The sequence below is a fragment of the Sipha flava genome, unplaced genomic scaffold (genome assembly GCF_003268045.1).
Source record: "Sipha flava isolate LNK unplaced genomic scaffold, YSA_version1 323_pilon_pilon, whole genome shotgun sequence".
Taxonomy (NCBI): Eukaryota; Metazoa; Arthropoda; class Insecta; order Hemiptera; family Aphididae; genus Sipha; species Sipha flava.
Window position 1 is genome coordinate 534,409 of NW_020273008.1, and position 22,762 is coordinate 557,170.

Below are 22,762 nucleotides of genomic sequence, written 5' to 3' on the forward strand. Positions count from 1 at the left end.
TCTGTATTTTTTTCAATCCAGCTTCCTGAATAATATTCTTCAGAAACTGTGAAATGCTATATATGCTAAGTCATTTGAATATTCCGCACTTATACCGTTTATTTCTTAACTTTAATTCTCTAAACAAAACTATCTCATATTTTTCTGTACTACGAAGCTTATTAGAAATATAATTAACAAACTGTAGGGTGTAATTCATCTAAACATAGTATATCTATTTTATAATAATTTTAAACAGTAATTGTTGATATATGAAATAAAATAAAAAAATTTAAAAAAGAATTACCTAAATTATATAATCATACAATATATTCGATGGATAGTAAGATTTGATTACAAAAATTTAAAACACATTGCTGGTTCTAAAATAATTCGAGAAAACCATACATGTTGGTATACGAGAAAATTAAATTTCAAAGATTTAAAACCAAAATATCATGTTCCTTGTGTTTTTATCGATACTCGAGAGTCAATGTATAAATAGTACTAGCTGAATTACCCAGCCTCGGCCCGAACATTTTTTACTATTCTAGATTAGAAAAATTACTATTTTGATGTAAAAATATATGTTAGTTTGAAAGCTTCGGATATTTCTCGTATATTGCAATTGTGTTTATTTTTATTTACACTTACAGTATTCAATTAGCAATTACTTAAATTGGTAATCAACAAAACCGACATAATAAACAAAATATGATAGTTCATAATCAAAATGTGAATAAAATATATAAATCCAACTCAAAACTTATTGTTTTTATTCATAAAAATTCAATATTTGAACCATTGCAATGCATTGTTACATTTTTCTTGTTGCACATTTAGAGAATTAGAGGAAATACTGTTAATTTTCAAGTTCAAGGATTTCGTATTTTCCGATGTGTAGCGATCAGTGAATGGTTGTTTGATTTTGTGTTTATAGATTATAATGATACAATCTACACGGAGACGAATTTTAGTCGTGTTGATGTTCAGCTTGCGAGTTCATGAAATACTATTTGGAGTGCGTATTCTTCGTACGCATTCCCTCGCTATAACGTCATGTTCGATTCGTACTACAATTAACCGCCTTTTGTTTGGACAAGAAGTTGGGATTGTGAGAATTTACCGAGATCAAAGCGAAAAGGTGATCGTCGACCAGACGTGCAGTGAACGTTTTGTAATTTACGTAATGTGTTCTCGTGTTTCTCGGGCACGTGAATTGTACACATGGTTTTGAATTCAATGTGTAGTTACCGTGCACATTCTGGGACAGTTTATTTCAACCGCGATCCCGTTTCCTACCAGGTTTCGGTAAAATTCCAGTCGAGAATGTGAATTACAATAGGAACCATTCGTCGTCGTTCGATAGTTTATTGACCATATATAGGTATGGTCCAAGTTTTATTTTCGTCCGATTAAAAATCAGTGTTGATATCTTAAAACCTGACCAGATCTCGAAACTAAATGCATTTCTGACAGTTACCAGTTTTTTTTTGCAAAATTAATTTTTACCATTTTCTTCCTACCGATTTAATTATAATTTTGGTTTTCACTGTCTATCGAATAGCATTTTAAAAACGAAAAGCATAAATTATTATTTCACCATAATAAGATTCCATACATTATATTTTATAGGGTACTGGCTAATGCCGTTTAATAGTGTTTAAACAGTTTTATGTGGTCAAATTGTTCACTACACTCCGCATATACATGTGATTGTATAAATATATTTATATATTTAGTTTTATTATTTCACACCTTTTTTTGACAATTTGTTTCAGTTATTATTTGTTTGAATCAGTATTATTACGTTATTACCTATACGAGTATACATGTATATATAATATACTCGAACGAAAACGTTGTTCTTTCAGAAATTAACGAACATTTAAACCACAGCGTTTTATTTATATATATTTAGATTAGCATATAAATGACAACATTCCGGAACATAAATAACTTAAAACTACATATAATCTACGTTTATAAGTGTACGCCGATTCATATCAAAATATACTATTTTAATTATCAAACAGTACCAATAATTTGTTTTATTATTTTTTATTTATCAATATATTATATGCAAAAGAGATACGTACAAGCCACGGCATTTTGTATAAATATTTATCTGCAGACGTACACAATTATTTTGTCAGGAAGTAAAAAATAAATATCATGCTTACTGTAATACTATTTATAATCGCATACCATTTTAATTGGACGTTTTGATTCTTTTGTTCACGAATTATGTAAATAGTAATAACTAATAATCAAAAAATATAAATATTTCTATACATTCTATATATCTATAAATAATATTTATTGTATAATACAAATATACCACCGAAATATTAATAATAATAAGTACTGTCCACTCGTGCCTTTTCGGAATCCAAAATTAAATTGTTCGATATCGATCAACGGTTGTTGAATTTTGAACTTAACCTAAATCCTAAAAGCTAAAGGGTGCTTTTGCCAACAATTTAATTTTTTTTTTTCACGTTTTTCAACATTTTTCCTTTGCATTTTTAAAATAACTCATGTTTTCCGATCGTTTTCACTAACTATTATCTGCAAACAAAGAGGTACCGAAAGTGAAAGAAGTCAGTCTTCTATGTAGCCATTGTATATGCATGGCACACACACGTTTTGAATATGAAATCCGATCGATGTGCTGTACTGTGCGTATAAGTGATCGGAAGGTGGACAAAGTTAGCTGGAGTGCAAATACTATCGAACGTATAGTAATAATATAACACATTATAAATTTCTAAAAACATTTTGTTTGTGTACTTCAAAATAATGTATAATATAAACATATAATACATATATAAACATAATAAAATGTTGTTTAATAATAATAAAATAAATAACACGTCATAATAGTCGACGTTAGGTAACGGAATAAATGCTAAAGCCATTAACTGTTTTACATTTAAGGCAAAGTCAGCATTTGAAATATATTTTTCTCATACTTCGAGATATTTCTTCATATACATTACCCAAAATTAAAAAAAGTCTTCCCTTATTTAAATGTCCTTGAAAACTCTATAGGTAATTTATATTTGATAAAACCTATAAGAATAAGTATATATCTAAGTTAATTTATCTATGCCTATACAGGGTGCAATTATAAGCTATATAAACATATTATACAGCGTGGAATTAAAATATTTTTTTTTTTATAATGTCGTTATTTTTTATATCTTATATCCTTATTCTGACGGAGAAATGTATTACGAGGATCTTTCCATGACTCCTAGGTCTCCCTCCTATGATTGATTGGAAATCAACGATAAACATACCTAATAAAAGCGATAAAATACAAATTATTTTCTAAATTTTTCAAGTTTACTCGTATAGGCATGTGGTAAACACCAATACCAATATGAAAATTTCCATCAACGCTTAAAACATCGTATGCAATCGTGTGTTACCCATTATTTTTCAGAAAAGTGTTTGTTTAATTATAACGAGTATCCTAGGAATTTTAAATATCGAATTTTTATATACATTACATTATCAGGTTTTTCAGGTTATTAATTACCATAATTGTTCTGTTTATTACTATTAGAAAAGATAAATTTGATTCGTGATTTTAATTTGGTTCAACAGGTAAAATGCATTATTAAAAAATAGTAAATATGTTTTTTTCTACCAAATTGCATGGTGCTATAAGCCATAATTTATTGTTAAATTATGATTTTAGATCATGTTTTACCCTATTTTTCTTGTTATCATGACATTTTTTGGTAAAAACCGCGATAATATAACATCGATCGATTCCACGAGTAATCTTTATATAAATATGTTCTATCTTATGTATTGGTTAATGATTAAAAAAATAACATATTTTTTTTAAATTTTAATCTATATGAGCACTTCAAAACAATTCTTATCATTCGGACCAATTCACACTTTATTTTTTGTTAAAATAATATTCAAGGCACACTGAAGACTTTACTAGGGTGTAATTAATTTTTTTTGTCCGTTTTTTAGACACTTTTTAAGGTCAAGAACATGCAAACTCCGTTTAATATGCATCACTATCTACTGTACTTGTGCATTATCATTATTTTGCTTATCATTATTTACATTCATTCTAGTGCAATAACCAGTATTGTTCACGGAGTATTTTTTTAATTTTTTTTTAATAATTATTATAATAATAACAACAATAATTATAATAGATTTATTATATTATGTATATAATAAATATATATATATATAGTTAATACTTAAATATTTTTTCTATGTTTTCAGTAATCAATGGAGTTTTATGGAGTATTAATATATTTATTGCAATAATGTATGTTTTACATTCTTCTCGCAGTCCAATATTCTATGTATACAATCGTATTGCACCTTTAGCTTATGGTTTTAATTGAGAACCGTTCCGTACAACAAACTAACAATGTACTTGATGGTATTTCTTTTTCTTTTTCACCAAAACGGTTCCAAATTTTATTGAAATCTACAGATGAATGCAATAATATGAATATAATTATATGTGAAATATTTTAGCAATCATTATGCTTTTAGTGGACTGCACAAGATCTATTAAAAATTAATATACTGTCTGTCATATGTATAACAGCGTTTCATAAAACAAAATTATACAACTTATACAAAATAAGTATATTATAATTCAGCGATTTATCAAGTCGAAAATGGCTTTATTAATGAGTTTCTGCGGCACAAAGGTTGAATAATAGTCGTATATACGTTGTACAGTAAACGAAATTAGAAAATTTAGAATTTTTGGAACTGGACTCTAGTTAGGAGTTAAAGGATTGTATCTATATTGCAGGTCATAAAATTTCATTTTAAATTTAACTATCGCTTTATTTACATTGTAAACTTTTCATTGGATTGCATGAACGATAAAAAATATAAAAAAATTACATCCGAATGTTAAATTGTTTTTACCTCATGCATCGTGTTCATCTAAATTGTCCAGATGGAACCGTTTTTCCGTGGTCACCGATCGTGCGGATCAACGCTATTTTCGCGTTAATTTTAGCGATATAACAATTCGGCATGTCACGCGATATTATTAACATTGCGTTATTTATCGACTATATTTCGGAACGGGAACGGGCAATTATTATTAACGACATATGGCAGCGGCGGGACACAGTTACCTTATTTTTGAAAATACATAATTTAGTGTACCTACTTCGCGCAAAGCGGTGTAATAAATCGATCCACATCACTGGTGAACTTTGATTTATGTTTTAATTGCGTTTTGGATTAACGGTTTCTAAACATCGAACTAACTGCCAAAACCGACGACAAATCAACTCGTGCATTTCTTTGCGTATTTTCCGGGTCAGCGTTTGCCACTTCACCGTACAACGCAGAATTACCACGTGTGAATAGATCATCACTTTTTTTTCGGGATTTTGTCGAAATAGTTTTCTCAAAAATATAAAATAATCAAAACACCATCGGTTAATCAGTTTGTGCTACGATGTATGAAGGCATCAAATCTTTTTGGTACATGAGAGTTATAATTACTTAAATTAATTTACTTTTTCGATAGAATAGCCCAATGAATATGATTAAAAACATAAAAAAGTTAAAAAAAAAAACTAAATAGTTTCTATTTCGATCTATTTCCGTACCTTTATAATGTTAATGTGACGCTGCAATATTTTAAGATGTATTTTTTACACTCGTTACTGCAATTTGGATGCATTTTTTGATTAATTTTCATTGCAGGCCTAACCGTAAAATACTTGCAGGGGACTAAACTACTGAACTGCAGGTGTTTTTTTTTTTTGTGTGCTTCTCTTATTGCACTATTATCTTACATTCGATTACAAGTGATGCGCTTTCACTTTTAGTAGAAGTATTAATGTTTTCTGCTACGAATAATGGTATTTATTAATTGTTGTTACATATTCGCTGTAGAATAACATAATAATCTTAATGTTTTGTTGTATATTTCCCGCGGATTTTTAGTAAAATAATGTATTCCATTTCGATAAACTTTTAGGGCACGTAGAAATAAACATATAATAACGTTAATTCATACATGTATTCTCGATTGTACAAAACTTTGAAGTGCATTAATAATCACTGCGTGCAGCTTTTTATCTAGTTCCCGTATGTATTTCACTGTTTTCTATTATGTATGCATATATGTACGGTGTATATTATTGTTCTATTTATTCACGTCATCTTAATGTGAACGAATTAGCATAAAATAATACGTGTGAAATAAAAAGTGAACATATTATTATTATTACAAATAGCTTTGTACCAAAGAGTATAAAATATATTTCCATATAAAAAAAAAAAAAAAAATTATAAAACGAAATATCATATATTTCAATTTTTTTTTTTTTTTTTTACTTTATAACCGACTTTGTAAATAAATTCCGATATAATTACAGTATACTATATATCTTCTCGATGAAAATGTTTCAATAGTACTTACTGTGCTGATAAAATGTCCTGTTCCTTATACTCGTTGTCAACGCTACTCGGATCTCGAATTTCAAAAATTTCGTCTTGAACCATTTTTTATTCTTCTGGAAATTAACTTCTTACAAACGTGAAATGTTGGTTTTATGTTATTTTAATTAATAATGGGAATCAAATACAATTTTAAATAATCAAAACATGGCGATCCAAGTCATCAGATATAAAAATACATTGACATTGTATCTTTGAATACCGTTAATGTAAAATGTTGTCAAATATTATTTTTATCGTATTTTCAAAGCATTAATAGATGTTCGATCGATTTTGTTTTCAGGTCGGTTGGTTGAAAGCAGAAGACCAAACCATATTGAGTCTACACGAACGGGTGGTGACTGAAAACCGGAGAATAGACATCGACGTGGATAACAATACCAATTGGAAACTGAAAATTCGACAGCTACAGAGGTCCGATAAAGGATGTTACATGTGTCAGATCAACACGCACGTCATGAAAAAGCAAATCGGTTGCGTTGACGTTAAAGGTATTGTACAGTTATAGTAATGTTCAAACGAGAATTTTTCAAAATTAAATTTTTGTACCGAACCAGCAAAAATGTTATTTAATATATGAGTATTTCGTATTCTAGATTTACTATTGACTAACTCGATAAATAAATGTACTTTGTAACAACGAAAGCGTATATATTTAAGACAATATTAGCTACACTCGCTTTCGAAAACCTAGAACTACTGTCGGGATGGTTTGAAAAATACAATATGTAGATTTCACGTAAAATAAAAAAAATATACTCTTCGATAATATATTTTAAGTAGTGTAGTAACCCGGAACAATACCGTTAAATTGACTACGTTTTTGATCAGATTTTAATATTATATTATTATGACCTCATTTATCATCGATTCACAGATTCATAATTCGCACGTGTTAAAACTGATTCATAAACCTCTACTTTTTAAGGTTGCAGTGTAAAAATATAATATTGAAAATCAATTGATACATTAATTGATAAATAAAATGAATATATCAAATACATTTTATTGAAAAACAAATAGTTCTTCATTATTCAATCACTAATATGTTCATCTTAATATTCTCGGTAGTTATGAAAACAATTTGGTTGGTAGAACAGTGTAACTGACAGATTTACACACTAAAGTATGTTTCAACCGAATTTTGACGGTCATAAGCTTGAAAGCGACCACATTAAAGTTTTTTTGACGATGGAAAAAATTCGTGATCATATATCATAATAATATTAATAATATCCTGTATAAATTAACATACGAGCGCCTCGGCAATAATATAATGAAAAAAAAAAAAAATCCCCCTTCTCGGTTTACATTCGTAATATCTATAGTATAAATATGTACCAGACCCAAATCATGCCCGCTGTGCTGCAGCATCAAAAAATAATAATTATTTGTCTGTAATTAATACGGATTTTTATCTTTTGCGTAATCGATTTAAATGCAGGCAGACGAAAAATATACGCAATATCTTGGTAAGCAGTAGGAAAAACGAAAAATGTATCATATTTAACGTCGTTTTATGAATAGAAAAATATATTAACACGATTGCCGCCACGAACACGTGTTCAATTCACTCACGGGGTAGAGGTTATAAACAATTCATGGTCGACAACGCGATCAGCACATGTTTTTCCACAGAAATAACAGTTATTTTTGCGCTAAGTTATCTTTGTTTTGTGGACCATGGGTTTCGGTTAAAGTTGTATTCGCAATCCTTGTATGGCGAGTAGAAATACTGGAAAACAATTCTCTGGCAAATATTTTAACTTTCGAAGAGATCTTTTGGCACGTACTCTAAACCCATTTCTGTGAAATTACTGTCCAAGTTTTTGTTTGAATTTTATTATTTGTCTCCTCCCTTCGGGTATTCGGTGAGCTTAACTTCTAAAATGTAATGAACTTGATAAAGACAGTCTAAGCTACACACTTAAAGAAAATTAAAATGTTTACAATCATTATCAGTATATGTGTGTATGTGTGTGTAAGTGTGGAAGGGGATGAGAGCAAACTTCAGTGATATTATGTATATTTTGAGTATAATTTATGTAATCATATTGTTTTAAACTAATTCTCAATGATTGTTTACTTCAAAACATTTCAATAAACCAAAATACATTTTGAATTATGCAATTTTTTTCGTTACAACTATTAATATTGATACAATAATGTGTAATTCAACGTAAATAAAACATCAACTCGTGTTAAATTAATTATTATAAAATATTTAATATAAATAGTACGGTAAAGAATAGAGCTATTAATAAACATGTCACGTAAAATACGTGTTTATCCAAAGTATACAATAATAAAATAAATAGGTAATTAATTAATCAAGTAAAATAATTATATGTTTAGTACTTGAATTTTTAATAACATTTTTTTTTTTTTACAGAGTTAAGATAAGGTTATATCATTAATTATAGAATTATATAATATTAATTAGTACTTCACTAGTTTTATTTAATTTGTCTATTTCATAAATTTATATTATGTAAGAAACTCAAAAAATATTGTTATTTTTTTGAAAATAAGCCTTAATAAAATTGTTATGTAGGTATTCTTTTTATTGAATGCGAAAAAACATATAATAAAAATATTTTATGATTATTTATAAAAAAAAATGAATTTTCTTCAGAAATATTTAATAATTGTTAAGCACTTTAGTTGTATGTACTTCGATCACATCCTTTAAGTTTTGGACACAAACCAACTTCAAGTAATTTTTCTATAATATAAATTATTAAATCTTTTAAAATATTTTTATTTATGTCGGAATTTTTTTCAATTAGACTAAAAATATGTTATTGATTCCAGGCTAAAATTTTGATTGACCAATTCAGCGTCTAATGTTTGTAGGAGCGGGCGTATTGACTTTAAAAAGTTATACGAAGTTGGTGATTAATAAAATAAATTCAAAGATAGTTTTTTTTTTCATAATTTGTACATATACGACGTTTATTTAATTTTTTTTTTTTTATTTAATTGCATGATCACTAAAGCTCACGAGTTACGTGATGGAAATTTAAAAGAAGACATATAATTATTGAAATTACTACGAGTTTTGTGTTTATGAACACATTATTCTGGCTTAATCGTTATTTAATTTAATTTTTAAATTCGGGCTAGGCATTTTAATTAAATTTGAAATCATTTTTTTTTTTTTGGTGGTGCAGAAATAATTGAAGGACTAGAAGAACGACTAAAAAATACTAATTCTACTGTATCTCGAGTTCTAGGTTTATGGTACGCTTTAGTTGGAGTTAAGAATTGTAATTGGCCAGCACCATTCTCTTTAGATTTATCATTATAAATATACGGAGCAACTGTTAGTTTCAATGTTTTTTTTTATTTCCATGCATGCAATCAGTGCTCGAATTTGTGGGGGGGTGCGCAGGGAAATGGAGCTCCTCTACTATTTTTTTTTTTTTTTTTTTGCGTACCCCAACTATATTTTTTCACTGGAACGGAGAGACGCCGTTCATCCTAATTGATGTCCAAAATAATTTGTATGTGAATTTCAATTTACGGCAGTTGGAAAATTAATTTTACGATTTATAATATTAAAACTATTTTTATAATTTAAGATTATATGATGGTTATGATAAGGGACAACATCGTCATTTCTGAAAAATATAAATAGTTATGTCTGTGAATTTGGTGATAAAACTTTATACATTGTACGGTTTGTTATTAATATTGGCGATCGACGATATCGTCATTTCTGAAAAAAATAAATGCCTTCCACCACGACCTTAGACTAATCTTACTAATCTTAACTTAGTTATTTCATAACCGGCCGTGGCCCGCATTAAAGAGTAAAAATAAATAAAAACAATAACCAAGTATATGATTATATCATTCGATTCATGAAATTGCCTGATCGCCTACAATTACCTATGTTAATTATTATTTTATTTTTATTTTCTATTGTAACATATAGGATGTTCGTATTGCTATCAAAATGTATTATATTTGGAATTTAAATATTTGTTTAGCTAAAAAGTGGTATTCAAAATATATTTAAAGTTTGTGGAGGGTGAGGAGAGGGACGAAGCCCCCCACGGGTCTGTCAAATAATTGCGCACGTGAAACGTAGTTTTCAAATCGTTGGACTGAGCTTCTCTATTTAATTTTTTCCAATTTGAGCACTGCATGCAATCATTCACATCGAAGTGTTTCTGACACAGATAATTTTTGTGTAACTTGTCCACATCATTTTTTTTTTTTTAAAAGTTCGTTAAAAAAAAGTCTCGGATGTTTATTAAATTAAAATAGTTTAAATATTGTGTAGGAATTCATACACTAAAAAATAAATAATCATGCACGTAAAAAATACTTTAAAATTGTAGAATATGGACTTATAAGTAAATATGCATCAACGAATTATGTAATAATCTAATTATTTTTATTCATCCTAATCTTAATTTTGACTATTATAATTGAAAAAATTGTATACTACCTATACATTATATATTATGTATATTATAGAGTTTATTTCCAATAATCTCAATTGTTTCAATATGTACTATATTCATTTTTGAGAATTCGGTAAATACAATTATCATCCTTCATCGTAATATTTTAATTCTCTTTTATGAAAATAAGTACTGAATACCAATTGAATGATTTTATCCGAGCATTAACAGTTAAAATTAATCAAATTAAAATACTACGGGATACGGGATTTACGATTATAATAATTATTATAACTATATTAATTTTTGTTACTGTTCGTGGTAATTTAGGTACTAATAAAACATGTATTCAGTATTATACTCATGTAGTTTAGTTCTAATATTTTTATTCTTATTGTAACGTCCCCGTACAGCCAGAATCATCGTCGTATGATATGTCCTATGTATATCGAAGGGTCACCAACCCATGGCCGAGATGCATGAGGGAAGCACATGGGATTTTTGTTTTCTTAAACACTAATAAAATAAGAAATTATAAAATAAAAATATTAAAATAAACACATGCAAAAGTATATAAAGATGTTTTTATTATTCATGGTTATTTTTAAAATTTCATAATAGAGAAAATATTCCATGATTACCAGCCCAGAAATACATTATTTATACGTTACCACGTTCGTGATATTAGCACACGTTTTTCACTGCAAATTTGTACTCCAAGGATGATTTACGTCGCGAGAAAGATGGGTGTGGTCTATTCCATGGTCAATCTCTGCAACATTATCGTAAAAAAATATAGACAGCTAATCAAATGACAACAAAAATTGAGCTGCACCAATGTATCAAAAACGTGACGTGCGTTTGTGGCAAGTTGCTAATGCAGACGACTGGTCTCGACAGATGTCGGTCGTTTTCAAAATATAATAATATGTAGAAGGTTGGTGGTAATGGCGTTGACGATGATGACTACATGCACCGACTTGCGGTCCGATACGATCCAAAATAAGTACAGTGGACTAGCCACGTTCTGTAATTTTACAGAAAATCTCTTCATCAAAATCGATGAGAAAATAATAAATGATGTGTAGATGTTTGTGAATAACTGAAGAAGAAAACAGAACTGGAACTAAAATTAAAATTAATTAAAATTACAGTAAGCGTATAATAATAAAGTCGGTTCCTATTTTTTTTTTTTTTTTTTTTTTAACGACGACGAAGTAATTGAACAGTTATATATATATATATATATATATATATATATCAATTTAAAAGATATTTTAATTGAGAAATAAAATCAATTGATAAAATATGAATTCTGCGAGAAATGGGAAGATCATTACGTAAGTAGTTACATAAAGGTCTACGAAATGATTGATCCTCTTGTATAAGATTAAGTGCATTTCGAGGGGAAACATTTATAGGGACGTAACATGACAACATTGAATGTTCCACGGATTTTGTTAATTTTCGTGTCCCTGACAACATAACTATTATGCATTTTTATTTCTTGGACCTGATATAGTCCTTCGTAAAGCAAGAAAAACTTATAAATACATTTATCAACGACGGGACTAATAGGATGCGTACAGACCAAAATTAAAATTACCAATTTGGTAAGAGATGGGAGGGCCTTTTAAATCATTTTACGTTTACCGGGCCTCTTCATAAGTGTGTTGGATTTCTTTAGCTATTGTAAATTTCAGTTTAAAATCAATAGGGTTCACAGGGGGGAAATCAACCAGATCTTATAACGGATCCCTTGTATTAAAAACAACTCAGATAGCATGAAACCTGTTGCTTCATGTACCGAATGGTTCAATACGCACTTGATAAATGATACATATTTTGCCCAGTCAGCGTGTTATTGTGCACAATACGAGCGAAAAAACGACCTAGTTAGTGCATTACACATTCAGCAGGGTTTGACTGTGGATGATACACGGATTTAAATGTGGGTCCAACTACTCCAACTGCTACATCCTACTTTGCCAAATTTTACTATTAAATTGTACATTTTAATTTGATACAATGACCCTGGGTTTTCCGTAAAAGGCAATATAATGATCTATCATTCGATTTGTAATTGGAAGAGCAGTAGCTCTTTTCAGAGTGTACAGCTTTACGAAACGAGAAAAATTGTCCAGTATAACAAAAACAAATTATACGTCATTACAGGTGGTGGGTAATAGACATTATAGATTAACTAGGATACAATCAAAAGGAAATTGGGATAGAATATTTTACATCAGCCCTTATGAACAGACAGTGCTCGTTTTTGCACGATGACGAAGATCACAACAACTAACAATATGAAGAATTCGACGATTTAAATCTGAAAAGATGTTTCTTTTACAACTGAAATACATTTTTTCGCACCAACGTAACCATATAATTCATGAATTAAATTGATTAGAGCTAGTTCCTAACTTTTAGAAATACATATTAACCAATGTTCACTACTTAGAAACCGCTGTTAAAATAATACACCTTCGTAGGTTTTATAAAAGGAGTTGAGTGAACCCATAGAAACTGAAAGTTTTGTAAATACGGTAGATATTCGAGGGTCTTTACACTGTTCAGCACGGACATTTTTAAACCTATTGATGAAATCGATTGAAGTTTAGGTGTTACGGTTACTCTTATTTGAAAGATAGATGAAATTATATCCAGAAGCATTTCATAACGCCCAACAAGGTTTCGAAAGAGCACATCAATAAAATTATCCTTACCCAGACAATGTTGGACATGCAGATCATACTCTTACAATACAATTGTCCAGTGAATCAATCTTGATTTGCGCAGACGGCACCGATACAAGAAAACAAGGGTCTGATGATCCGTTATGATGTTAATCTTGTAACCTAATATTATAATAATAATAATTTTAAGTATCAAATTAAACGTATTTTATAGTATTCAATGAATACTATTCGTATCATAAAAACATGGTAAAAAAACATTAAAGCATCGAAGAAGAATTTTTCCGATTTTTACGTGCGTTGGATAGTTAGTGTTGCGGTATGCGTAGTCCCGAATTTGCTCAGTTTATATTATTCTATGAAGAGCACAGTATTGCGTACCATAATTTGGACGAAACAAAGTTTTTTTATATCAAATGTTTATCAAAACGAACACTTTAAAGACCTCGGATTACCCTTGTACGGATTACGCGTAGAACATATTTCTATTCGAATAAGTCTCAACACCAGTGTCGCCAGAGGAAAAAAAATGCATACCTTAAGTACTAAGTAATAATAATAATATAGTCTTTAGTAGTAAAGGTCGCTTAAACGAACGTTTACCACCGCCATCCACACTGAATGGGTGAATGTGTGTGCAGGTTGCTTACGCGTAGCTATAAGGGGAAGTGTCTGAGGACCGGATAATCTGTTAAACTTGAATTATAGATGTTATTACGGTGTGGAGTGTAAACACGGTCGGGCGGCTTCCTGTTACTCGCGTTTGTTCTCGAAGTTTAAACACAAGCACACGCGAGTGGGTTTATTTAAATTCCCTGTTTACCGTACGTGATGAAACTGAAATTAACCCACGTGATTTTTCGTCCCCGGGTCCGCGTCGGGCGACACCTTTTCCATGTGCAATAACATCGCTCGGCTGGTCGTAAGGTCATAAACGACGATCGTAAACGCGATGTACGAGATACGCGTTCGACACGGTTTCGATTCGTTTCCATTGCTCGCACGACGCGTATAAGCATGCGCTAGGGTACCCGAAACCGAAACGCGCGTTCCGAAATTATATATTCTAATGTATTCAGAACAAACGAACATTTTTTTTACCATATGCACGTGCGTATGTGTTTGTACAATGCGCAGAGAGTAGTTTTTATTTTTATTTTTTTTTATTAAAATATTCGTTTTACATATTTTTAATTTAGAACTTTCTGCAAACGGATGTATTAATATATGAATCTGCGAACAAATAAAACGAATGTTCTTGTGCAAGTAGACGAGAAAAAATATATCCGTGTAAATAGTTAGAAATTAACATATTTAATCAATGTTCACCGTGCACCATATACACGCGTTCACGACTATTCGCAGTCGTTTTGAAATGTATTAAACTTGTCGCAAGAACGTACACACGTGGAAATGTGTGTAAGATTAATAAAAACTCATAATTATTTTCAGAAGTAACGTCCATTAAGTAGGAGGATGAAAAAATTTCATCTTTGACCTCAAATATATAATAAAAAAAAAAAAAAAAAAAATGTAGAACACAGGTTGCACGCTGAAGCAAACCTAATCCAAAGCTGTTTGCACAGTTTTGTAACGTTATTTTTTGACGAGACCGCATCAAATCATGCGCACGAAACGATTTCATGTATTTTGGTACGCGTAAAAAGCTTGCATGCAAGCGATTAATGTTCTAACTGTTTTAGCTATGTGATATTATTGATACTAGTAGTGCTTTGTCATTATTGTATCTGAACCCGGGCTGTTTTCATCGATTTTGCAGAGCTGCACGACGTTGTGCTTCCGTCATCGCATACCGTTTTCAACTAATTGATACGATAATTATAACGACCATTCATTTACAATTCGATTGCTAAATATATTTCATTTTCTGTACAATACGGTCATAGGTTTATGCAGACATGGTCCGCAGAGGGGGTGCCACAAAGGAAATGTTTGGACAAATCATTCTAGTAATAAATAATAATTATAATAGTTATAGCATAATAATAATAATAATAATAATAATAATAATAAAAGGTACCGATAAAAAATGTATTATAACTCGACCAATTTATTCTTATAATATTTAAAAAAAATTCTATAAAATATATAAACATACATTTACATAACTTTTTATAGCTCCGTCCTTCTACCACGGAAGTAAGACTTTTGAAAGAATTTACGTTTATCCATTTTTTTATCACTAACTCAAATAGATAATCTCTAATGATGGTTTTTGTACACAGAATTCTAGAGTTTTTTTGTTCATAATCAATAATAATTATTATAATGGCAATACAAATGGACCAAATACATTCAACGTATATTGTATTATTGTATTGTAAAGGTATATAATGAAAATGAATATAAACTTAATATTATGAAGAATGAAGATTAAATTTATATTTTAAGTGGACCAATGTTTATTATTTTTATGATAAAAAAAATCCATGGTCCACAGGGAAGGCCGTGACCTATATTTTAGTTTGATGTTTATAATATGATTAAATAATAATTACTTGCTGTGTCCAATACATTTAAATATATCACAAATAATTATTCCACATCTAGATACATTCTTATTACTATACTAAAACTGTTTGAAAATGCTATATTCATTATTTTATTTTAATGTTATTACCTTTTTTTTTTTGCATTTTATATATTTACTAATGTAATTTTCACAGTTGTTTTTATTTTATTCATTAATTTATTTCTTTTTTTTTTTTTATGTTTTCTTCTTCTCGTTAATAAATAGTTTATATAGTTATAGTTGTTGAACTGAAATCATTTTAAAATTGAAAGCTAGGTAATTAAAAATAAAAAAATAAAATTTCCGTAATTTTGCTAAGTTGAAAATTATTTTATTTTCGAATTTATGTCGAATTTATGTCAAAATATTTAATATTGTCTGTAAGTTTAGGATTAAAAATCACATGCAATATAGTTATCAGAATATTTTTTAAAGAGAGGTTTTTAATCATTGGATTTTTTATGCAAGTTGTTTTATTTTTATGATTTTATTGTAACAACATTGTTAAATTACTTAACATTTTAAAGGCAGCCATCATTTATTGTCATGAGTTTTTAAAATTATTTTAAAACTCGATTAAGTAAATTTTTAAATTCAGTAAAATAAAAAATATATATTTTACACAAAAAAAACTTTTTTCTTCTATTTTACAATAATAAGTTCAATCTAAATTTGGTATTTATATAATTTTTTTTTTTTTTTTTTTAGTTCCACCAGATATCAAAGACGAAGAAACTGTTTCTGATATTACAGTAAAAGAAGGAGAAAATGCTACTCTAGCCTGTAAAGCCAAAGGCAATCCATTACCAAGAATTACTTGGAAACGAGAAGATGGTCAAAAAATCACTATTAAAAATCAACCAAAAAAAACATTATGTAAGAAATTTGATTATTTTAATTTTAAGTAATATATTATAGAACGTTAAGAAACATCAATACGCCGAATGAAATAAAATAATCCCACTAAACCATGTAACTGCAATGTTTATAAATTTAATGATATATTGCCGAAAACATTAAATTATAAAATATATATTTTTAATTAAGTCAAATATGTATAAAAGTGTACGTGAACAGTATATACGTAAATGTACGCGTTTAAATTCGTACGAAGCACCTTTAAGTTTTAAACCAACCATTATGCGGAATAAATTATGCGTGTTCAGTGTTTTAAATAATTTAAAATACAAATCACGCATTTCTACAGAAATAAAAATATATAATATAATAATATCTTATGAAATGTAATGCATTGAGCTACACATCAGTTGCACCATTCAACCGATCATTAAGTATTGATTGAACGACCCCAATATTAATTAAACCACTTACATATTATTAAGTTTTCAACTGTATTGTTGCACCTAAATGCGGTATACCAACAACATTTGTATTTGTTCAATCAAAATATATGTCAACAATATCTTTGTTGTAGTTCACCGAACGAGAGATTTTCTAGCAGTTAGTATACGTAAGCAATTATGTTATCAGGCTGTATAGTAATATTCGTTGGGCCGGTCGTTGTCGGACTAATGTGTCGGGAAGCATTGTAGTGACAGAGATGAATTCCGCGGTGTAATTGCGGTTTTTTGAGTTATGAGAACAATGTCTAAAACGAGGATCGAGGAAGAATTAAATTTGACGAGTGAAACAGGTCGCAGGGGTAATGAAACAGTTCAATTTCAATCCAAAATCCACTGACAAGTCTGCGGTTTCTGTCGCATTTCATTGCCATGCGGTAAACGCGTGTAATAATATTTAAACAACGTTATATCATCTGCGTATTAATATAACATGGGAGCTGCTACTTTTCAAAATTTTTTTGTTTGAAATAATTTAAGCTGGCATCGTGAGCTTTCTTTATTTTTTTTTCGAGTAATACATCCATTCTATCACTTGAGCAAGATTTTAAAATGCAAAATATATATATTTAACATATCAATAGACCGGTTTTAATCAATTTACTATATTAATGGTAATTTACAAATATGTCATCAGAAACAGAATTAATTCGGAATCAGTTTTGGGGGTAAGGTAAGTGAGGCGCTGTCTCACCTAATATTTTTAAATAAAAAATACTCAAAAATAATATTTCTTAGCTCACCAAGAGCACATATTTTGACAATATATATATATATATATATAGTTTTTAACGTTTATATGGTTTTATTTGATAAAAAGTTCTACTTTACCAAGTTTAATTATATTAATTATCATTTGTTATAATTTAAATTATTTCTTGTTTATTATCAAAAATAGCAATGAACCAATAAGAAACGAATGAAATAATTATTTCGTAAATAAATTAGGGTCAATGAACTATGTTCTGATGACGTCGATGTGCACCGTCTAACGTCTCTGAAATTTGTACTTGTGTACATAAATTATACACACAAGCGTATGTACGTGAATGCGTGTGATTGTTAAATAAGTAAAATTGTGCAAGTACAATGATCACGCAAGACTCGATTATTATCGCCTATGTATACTAAAAATAAATTTGGTATACTGATATTATAGTTATATTTTTATTACATATAATAACCAGTGTAGCGTCCTCTTAACGTAAAAACGTAGAAAACATTATCAGTTGTTGTTGTTACAGTCGGGGGTCGGGACAGCCCTAAATAAACCATTGTAAATTTTATATATTCATTTTTGTTTCTTTTTTTTTGTCTAGTTTGAATCGTCGCTTGTATTGGATGTTGGTATATACGTTGCTATATAAAATTATAACTATTTTTATGTTTTTAAATTCCATTTACTGTGAATTCAAATTGTTGTTATGAAAGTGGGGGGTTGATATTGGCTGCCTTATCAAAAATATACTTACAATTAATTCCACTAGAATTGAATTATTTATGTTAATTAGAAATAAACAGGTGCGTTACCCCAGCACCCGCACTTTCGAAATCATGAATTTTAATCAAGCAGTATTATGTACTTTATTTTGTACAATTTTGTACAACCAAAATCAAATTTTGTACAACCCCCCCAAACCTCCCCGAAATTCAATTTCATTTTACGAGTGCTGCGGTAACGTTACACCAGCACCCGGATCAACTATTTTTCACAAATTTCAACTTTAAACCGTACAGTATTATGTACTTTATTTTTTACAATTTTGGTTGTACCGAATTGTACAAAATAAAATACATAATACTGCTTGATTACAATTCATGATTTCAAAAGTGCGGGTGCTGGGGTAACGCACCTGAAATAATTAACGATAACATATTTACATAAAATACAAATTTGTTGAGAAATAAGGCTAAAAATACAAATTAAATTACTTAAAGATTTTTTTCAATACAATTTTTTAATAATTATCAATTTTAAATTTTTATAAGTATAATAATTGTTGAGTTGATAGAAACCAACGTTGTATTTGTGATACGTATAACTCCTTAAATAAATAAATCCGTAAATATTTAGGCAAATTTAAATCACCATTTATAAAAGGTAGTACATATTTCACTTAAACATGTCTAAATCGATCTTCACTTTTAAGTTTAAAAAAGAAAAATGTTCATGAAAACCATTGAAACATAAAAGCTTTTTGAAAATATCGATGGAGCCAAATCGTCTGAATTTTTTACTCTATACAAAAGCTTTGGTTTAGTATAAAATTTCAAATCCACTTATGGCTTAAAAGCAAAAAAGGACAAAATTATTTATTCGATCAATATAAATATTAACGTTGGACAGACTAAAATTAATATTATTTCAATGTTTTTTTCTTACTAACCATCAGAAAATGCCCTTTTCGATTTCCTACTATATAAAAATTATATCGCATAAAACTTTTGTAGTATATTTTATACATCAAAAAGTGTTCATAAAACAAAAATAAAAATATCATTTTTAAATAGCACATTTCAATTTTTAATCAGATACGATGTATATATATACAGATCAATTTAATGTATTTTATGAATATCATTTAATATGAATTAAAGATTTTACAAGGATAACAATTGATTTCGTTATAGCAATGAATTATAGTTTTACTGCAGTCACTGGATTTTGATCTGATTCAAGACGTACGTTGTTCAGAAGAAATTTAATTAAAATTAATTTAATAGGTCTTAAAATAAAACTTCATAGTAGTTGTGTGACTATATCAAATATATGTAGTATAGGGTTCAGAAACACTGCATTTACTATATCAATACATATTCATACATATCGCATTATATTCAATTAAATCCTTTATATATATATATATATATATATATATATTATATTTATTATTATTATTATTATATATTATATTATATTATTATATTTATATTTATATATATATATATTCGTTATAATATAAACTAAAGAAATTTTTCAATGGAATAACCATCACGATAGGTACTCCAGGAAATTAATCAGTTATAAGTTGTAATGTTTTAGAATACAAAATTTAACGACAGGAAAACGATTTTGAGTTAAGTTTATAAAATCAAACACCTATTATAATTTAAATACACTTATTTGTAAGCTCATGGAACGTTTCCCATAACTAGTATTTTCAATTGTATAAATCAATTCCATGAATGTGTGTACCTATACTATGATAAGGAATGATTCGTTACACGTATTATATTTTCTATCATTATCATTGAAAAATAAATTAACGTTGCTGTGATATTTATTATATAAATAAAATATGATACTCTTTTAATATCAATGAAAAAAAATTTAAAGTCTTGGAGTGATATCGAACGGTTAGATCAAGTGCTCGGATTACATTTTTTTTTTCTATAAGGGTTTTCGTTTGCTCATCAACAGTCTCGTCGTGTCGAGATCTCGCATAACTAGATTTTGATAAACAACTGTTTAAACGCGAACGAAACAAAACAAAAACATTAGGTACACTGTAATAATGATGCAAATAGTAGTATTATTCTGGATATTGATTTTTATATTACGTAAACATTTGAATGTTTAGTTTTAATTTTCGATTTAAATGGCGAATTACGTTTTTCAACACGAAAACCTTACAAAGAGATTGCCGGTGGGGCACTTGATATAACTATACTACGATGGATGAAGTATGAAAAACTCGAAGTACCCCATAGTATTACAAGGCTCAACGTCGATGTGCTCGAAAGCGCTTACCATCAATTTATGTTTTAAATAATAATAATTATGTTCCTGCGAAACGTTTCTAAAATAATCGCTGGGTATTATATTTATAATGCACATTTACGACATGCCCAGATGTAGATGTTACACAGGTCTATATCATACATTTGCGTGGTAAACAATATGTAAAATAATAGCTGTATTAAATACCACAACAAAAAGAACTAATTAGAGAAGAAAAAAAGTAAGAAAAAAGTAAATTTGTTATAAAAATGTCACTACTATCGAAAATAATCACAAACGATATAGATATGAAGGCAATCAAATAATGGAGCCCCCGCAAATATTTAAATATTAATTATGATAGTAAAGATAGTAAAAATAATAGTAATAACAACAATATACGATGGACTATTCCCGAACGAAATAAGTAAATAAAAAATGAATGCGGTCAGTGATAAACGATACAGCGAAACCTGTATTAACGGATACTTGTAAATAACGGACACCTCTTTTAACGGAAAAAATGATGATGTCCCGTTAAGAAGATAAGCATTCTAATGTATTTCAACCTGTCTTATAATGAACTCTTTCTATTACGCACAAGGACAGTATTTTTTTACCTTGATAGTGAACAACTATCTAAATTAAAAATCAAATATAGCAAATGTGTGCACACTGTTGTATACACCGTGACCTTACGCAACAAAAATTGATATATTTTTGGTTTTAGTAGGATTTTATTTTAGAACTACGATTGTTAAAAAGGCTATTCCTCCCCTGTCCACTTATATGAGTTTAAAGTTATAATCGTTGAGTAGATAGAAAACGTGTTTCTAATATATTTATTTTTAATATTAATTTATTTTTAAATTATTGCCATACCTATAAAAGGGTTCATACAATTTGCGATGAAAATACATACTACCTAACTATACATTTTTTTTTTTTTTTTTTATATGAAATTATACGTTTTAAGCAGCTTCTTTCATCCCATCGTTATACAGACTTAGGACTGCCCGTAACATAATTGCTATAGGTAGGTTTGTATTTTTAATTGAATATACGTGTTACAAGTCTTTTTAGCAAAACAAAATTAGAAAAGCTGGGCGAAATGCTATTGACGGTAGTAAAGCGACGACCAAGGTCTATTTTAGTATCTACATGTTGTACACTGTTATACATTTTTATCGGTCAACATTGAATCCTATTATGAAAAAATAAAAATCGATATGTCACACAATGTTATAAACCAATATCAGTGTGGCTGTTATTAGTATTGAACGGGTAACGATGATATTGTCCAGGTCTTTTGGAGTAAATATTAATCGTCTGTGACAGAAAAAAAATCTCTGGTCCCGATTCAGATTAGACGCGTTGTTCTGTAGACATGTGTCCGACAATGCATCTCATTGGGGGGGGGTCAGGTGTCGCGACGTCGTATGAAATGGGCCACAGTTCGTATCGTACTCAGGAAGGTCGAACCGTGGCCGGCAAACGAGCAAATCTCGAAGTGTACCAAACGCGTGTCTATTGCAATTAACTGCGGACCAGTGGCAAACACAGGGGGGTAT

At 29.0% G+C, this 22,762-nt stretch overlaps 1 protein-coding gene across 2 annotated transcripts in view; it reads left to right on the plus strand.

Annotated features, from left to right (window-relative positions):
- LOC112686703 (lachesin-like) overlaps nt 1-22,762 on the plus strand; it is a 280,882-nt gene that overhangs the window by 199,319 nt on the left and 58,801 nt on the right. For both annotated transcript variants that reach the window (XM_025559111.1, XM_025559112.1), the window contains exons 4-5: nt 6,746-6,953; nt 16,818-16,985. In XM_025559111.1, coding sequence (XP_025414896.1) covers nt 6,746-6,953; nt 16,818-16,985 — 376 coding nt within the window. The remainder of the gene's footprint in view (nt 1-6,745; nt 6,954-16,817; nt 16,986-22,762) is intronic.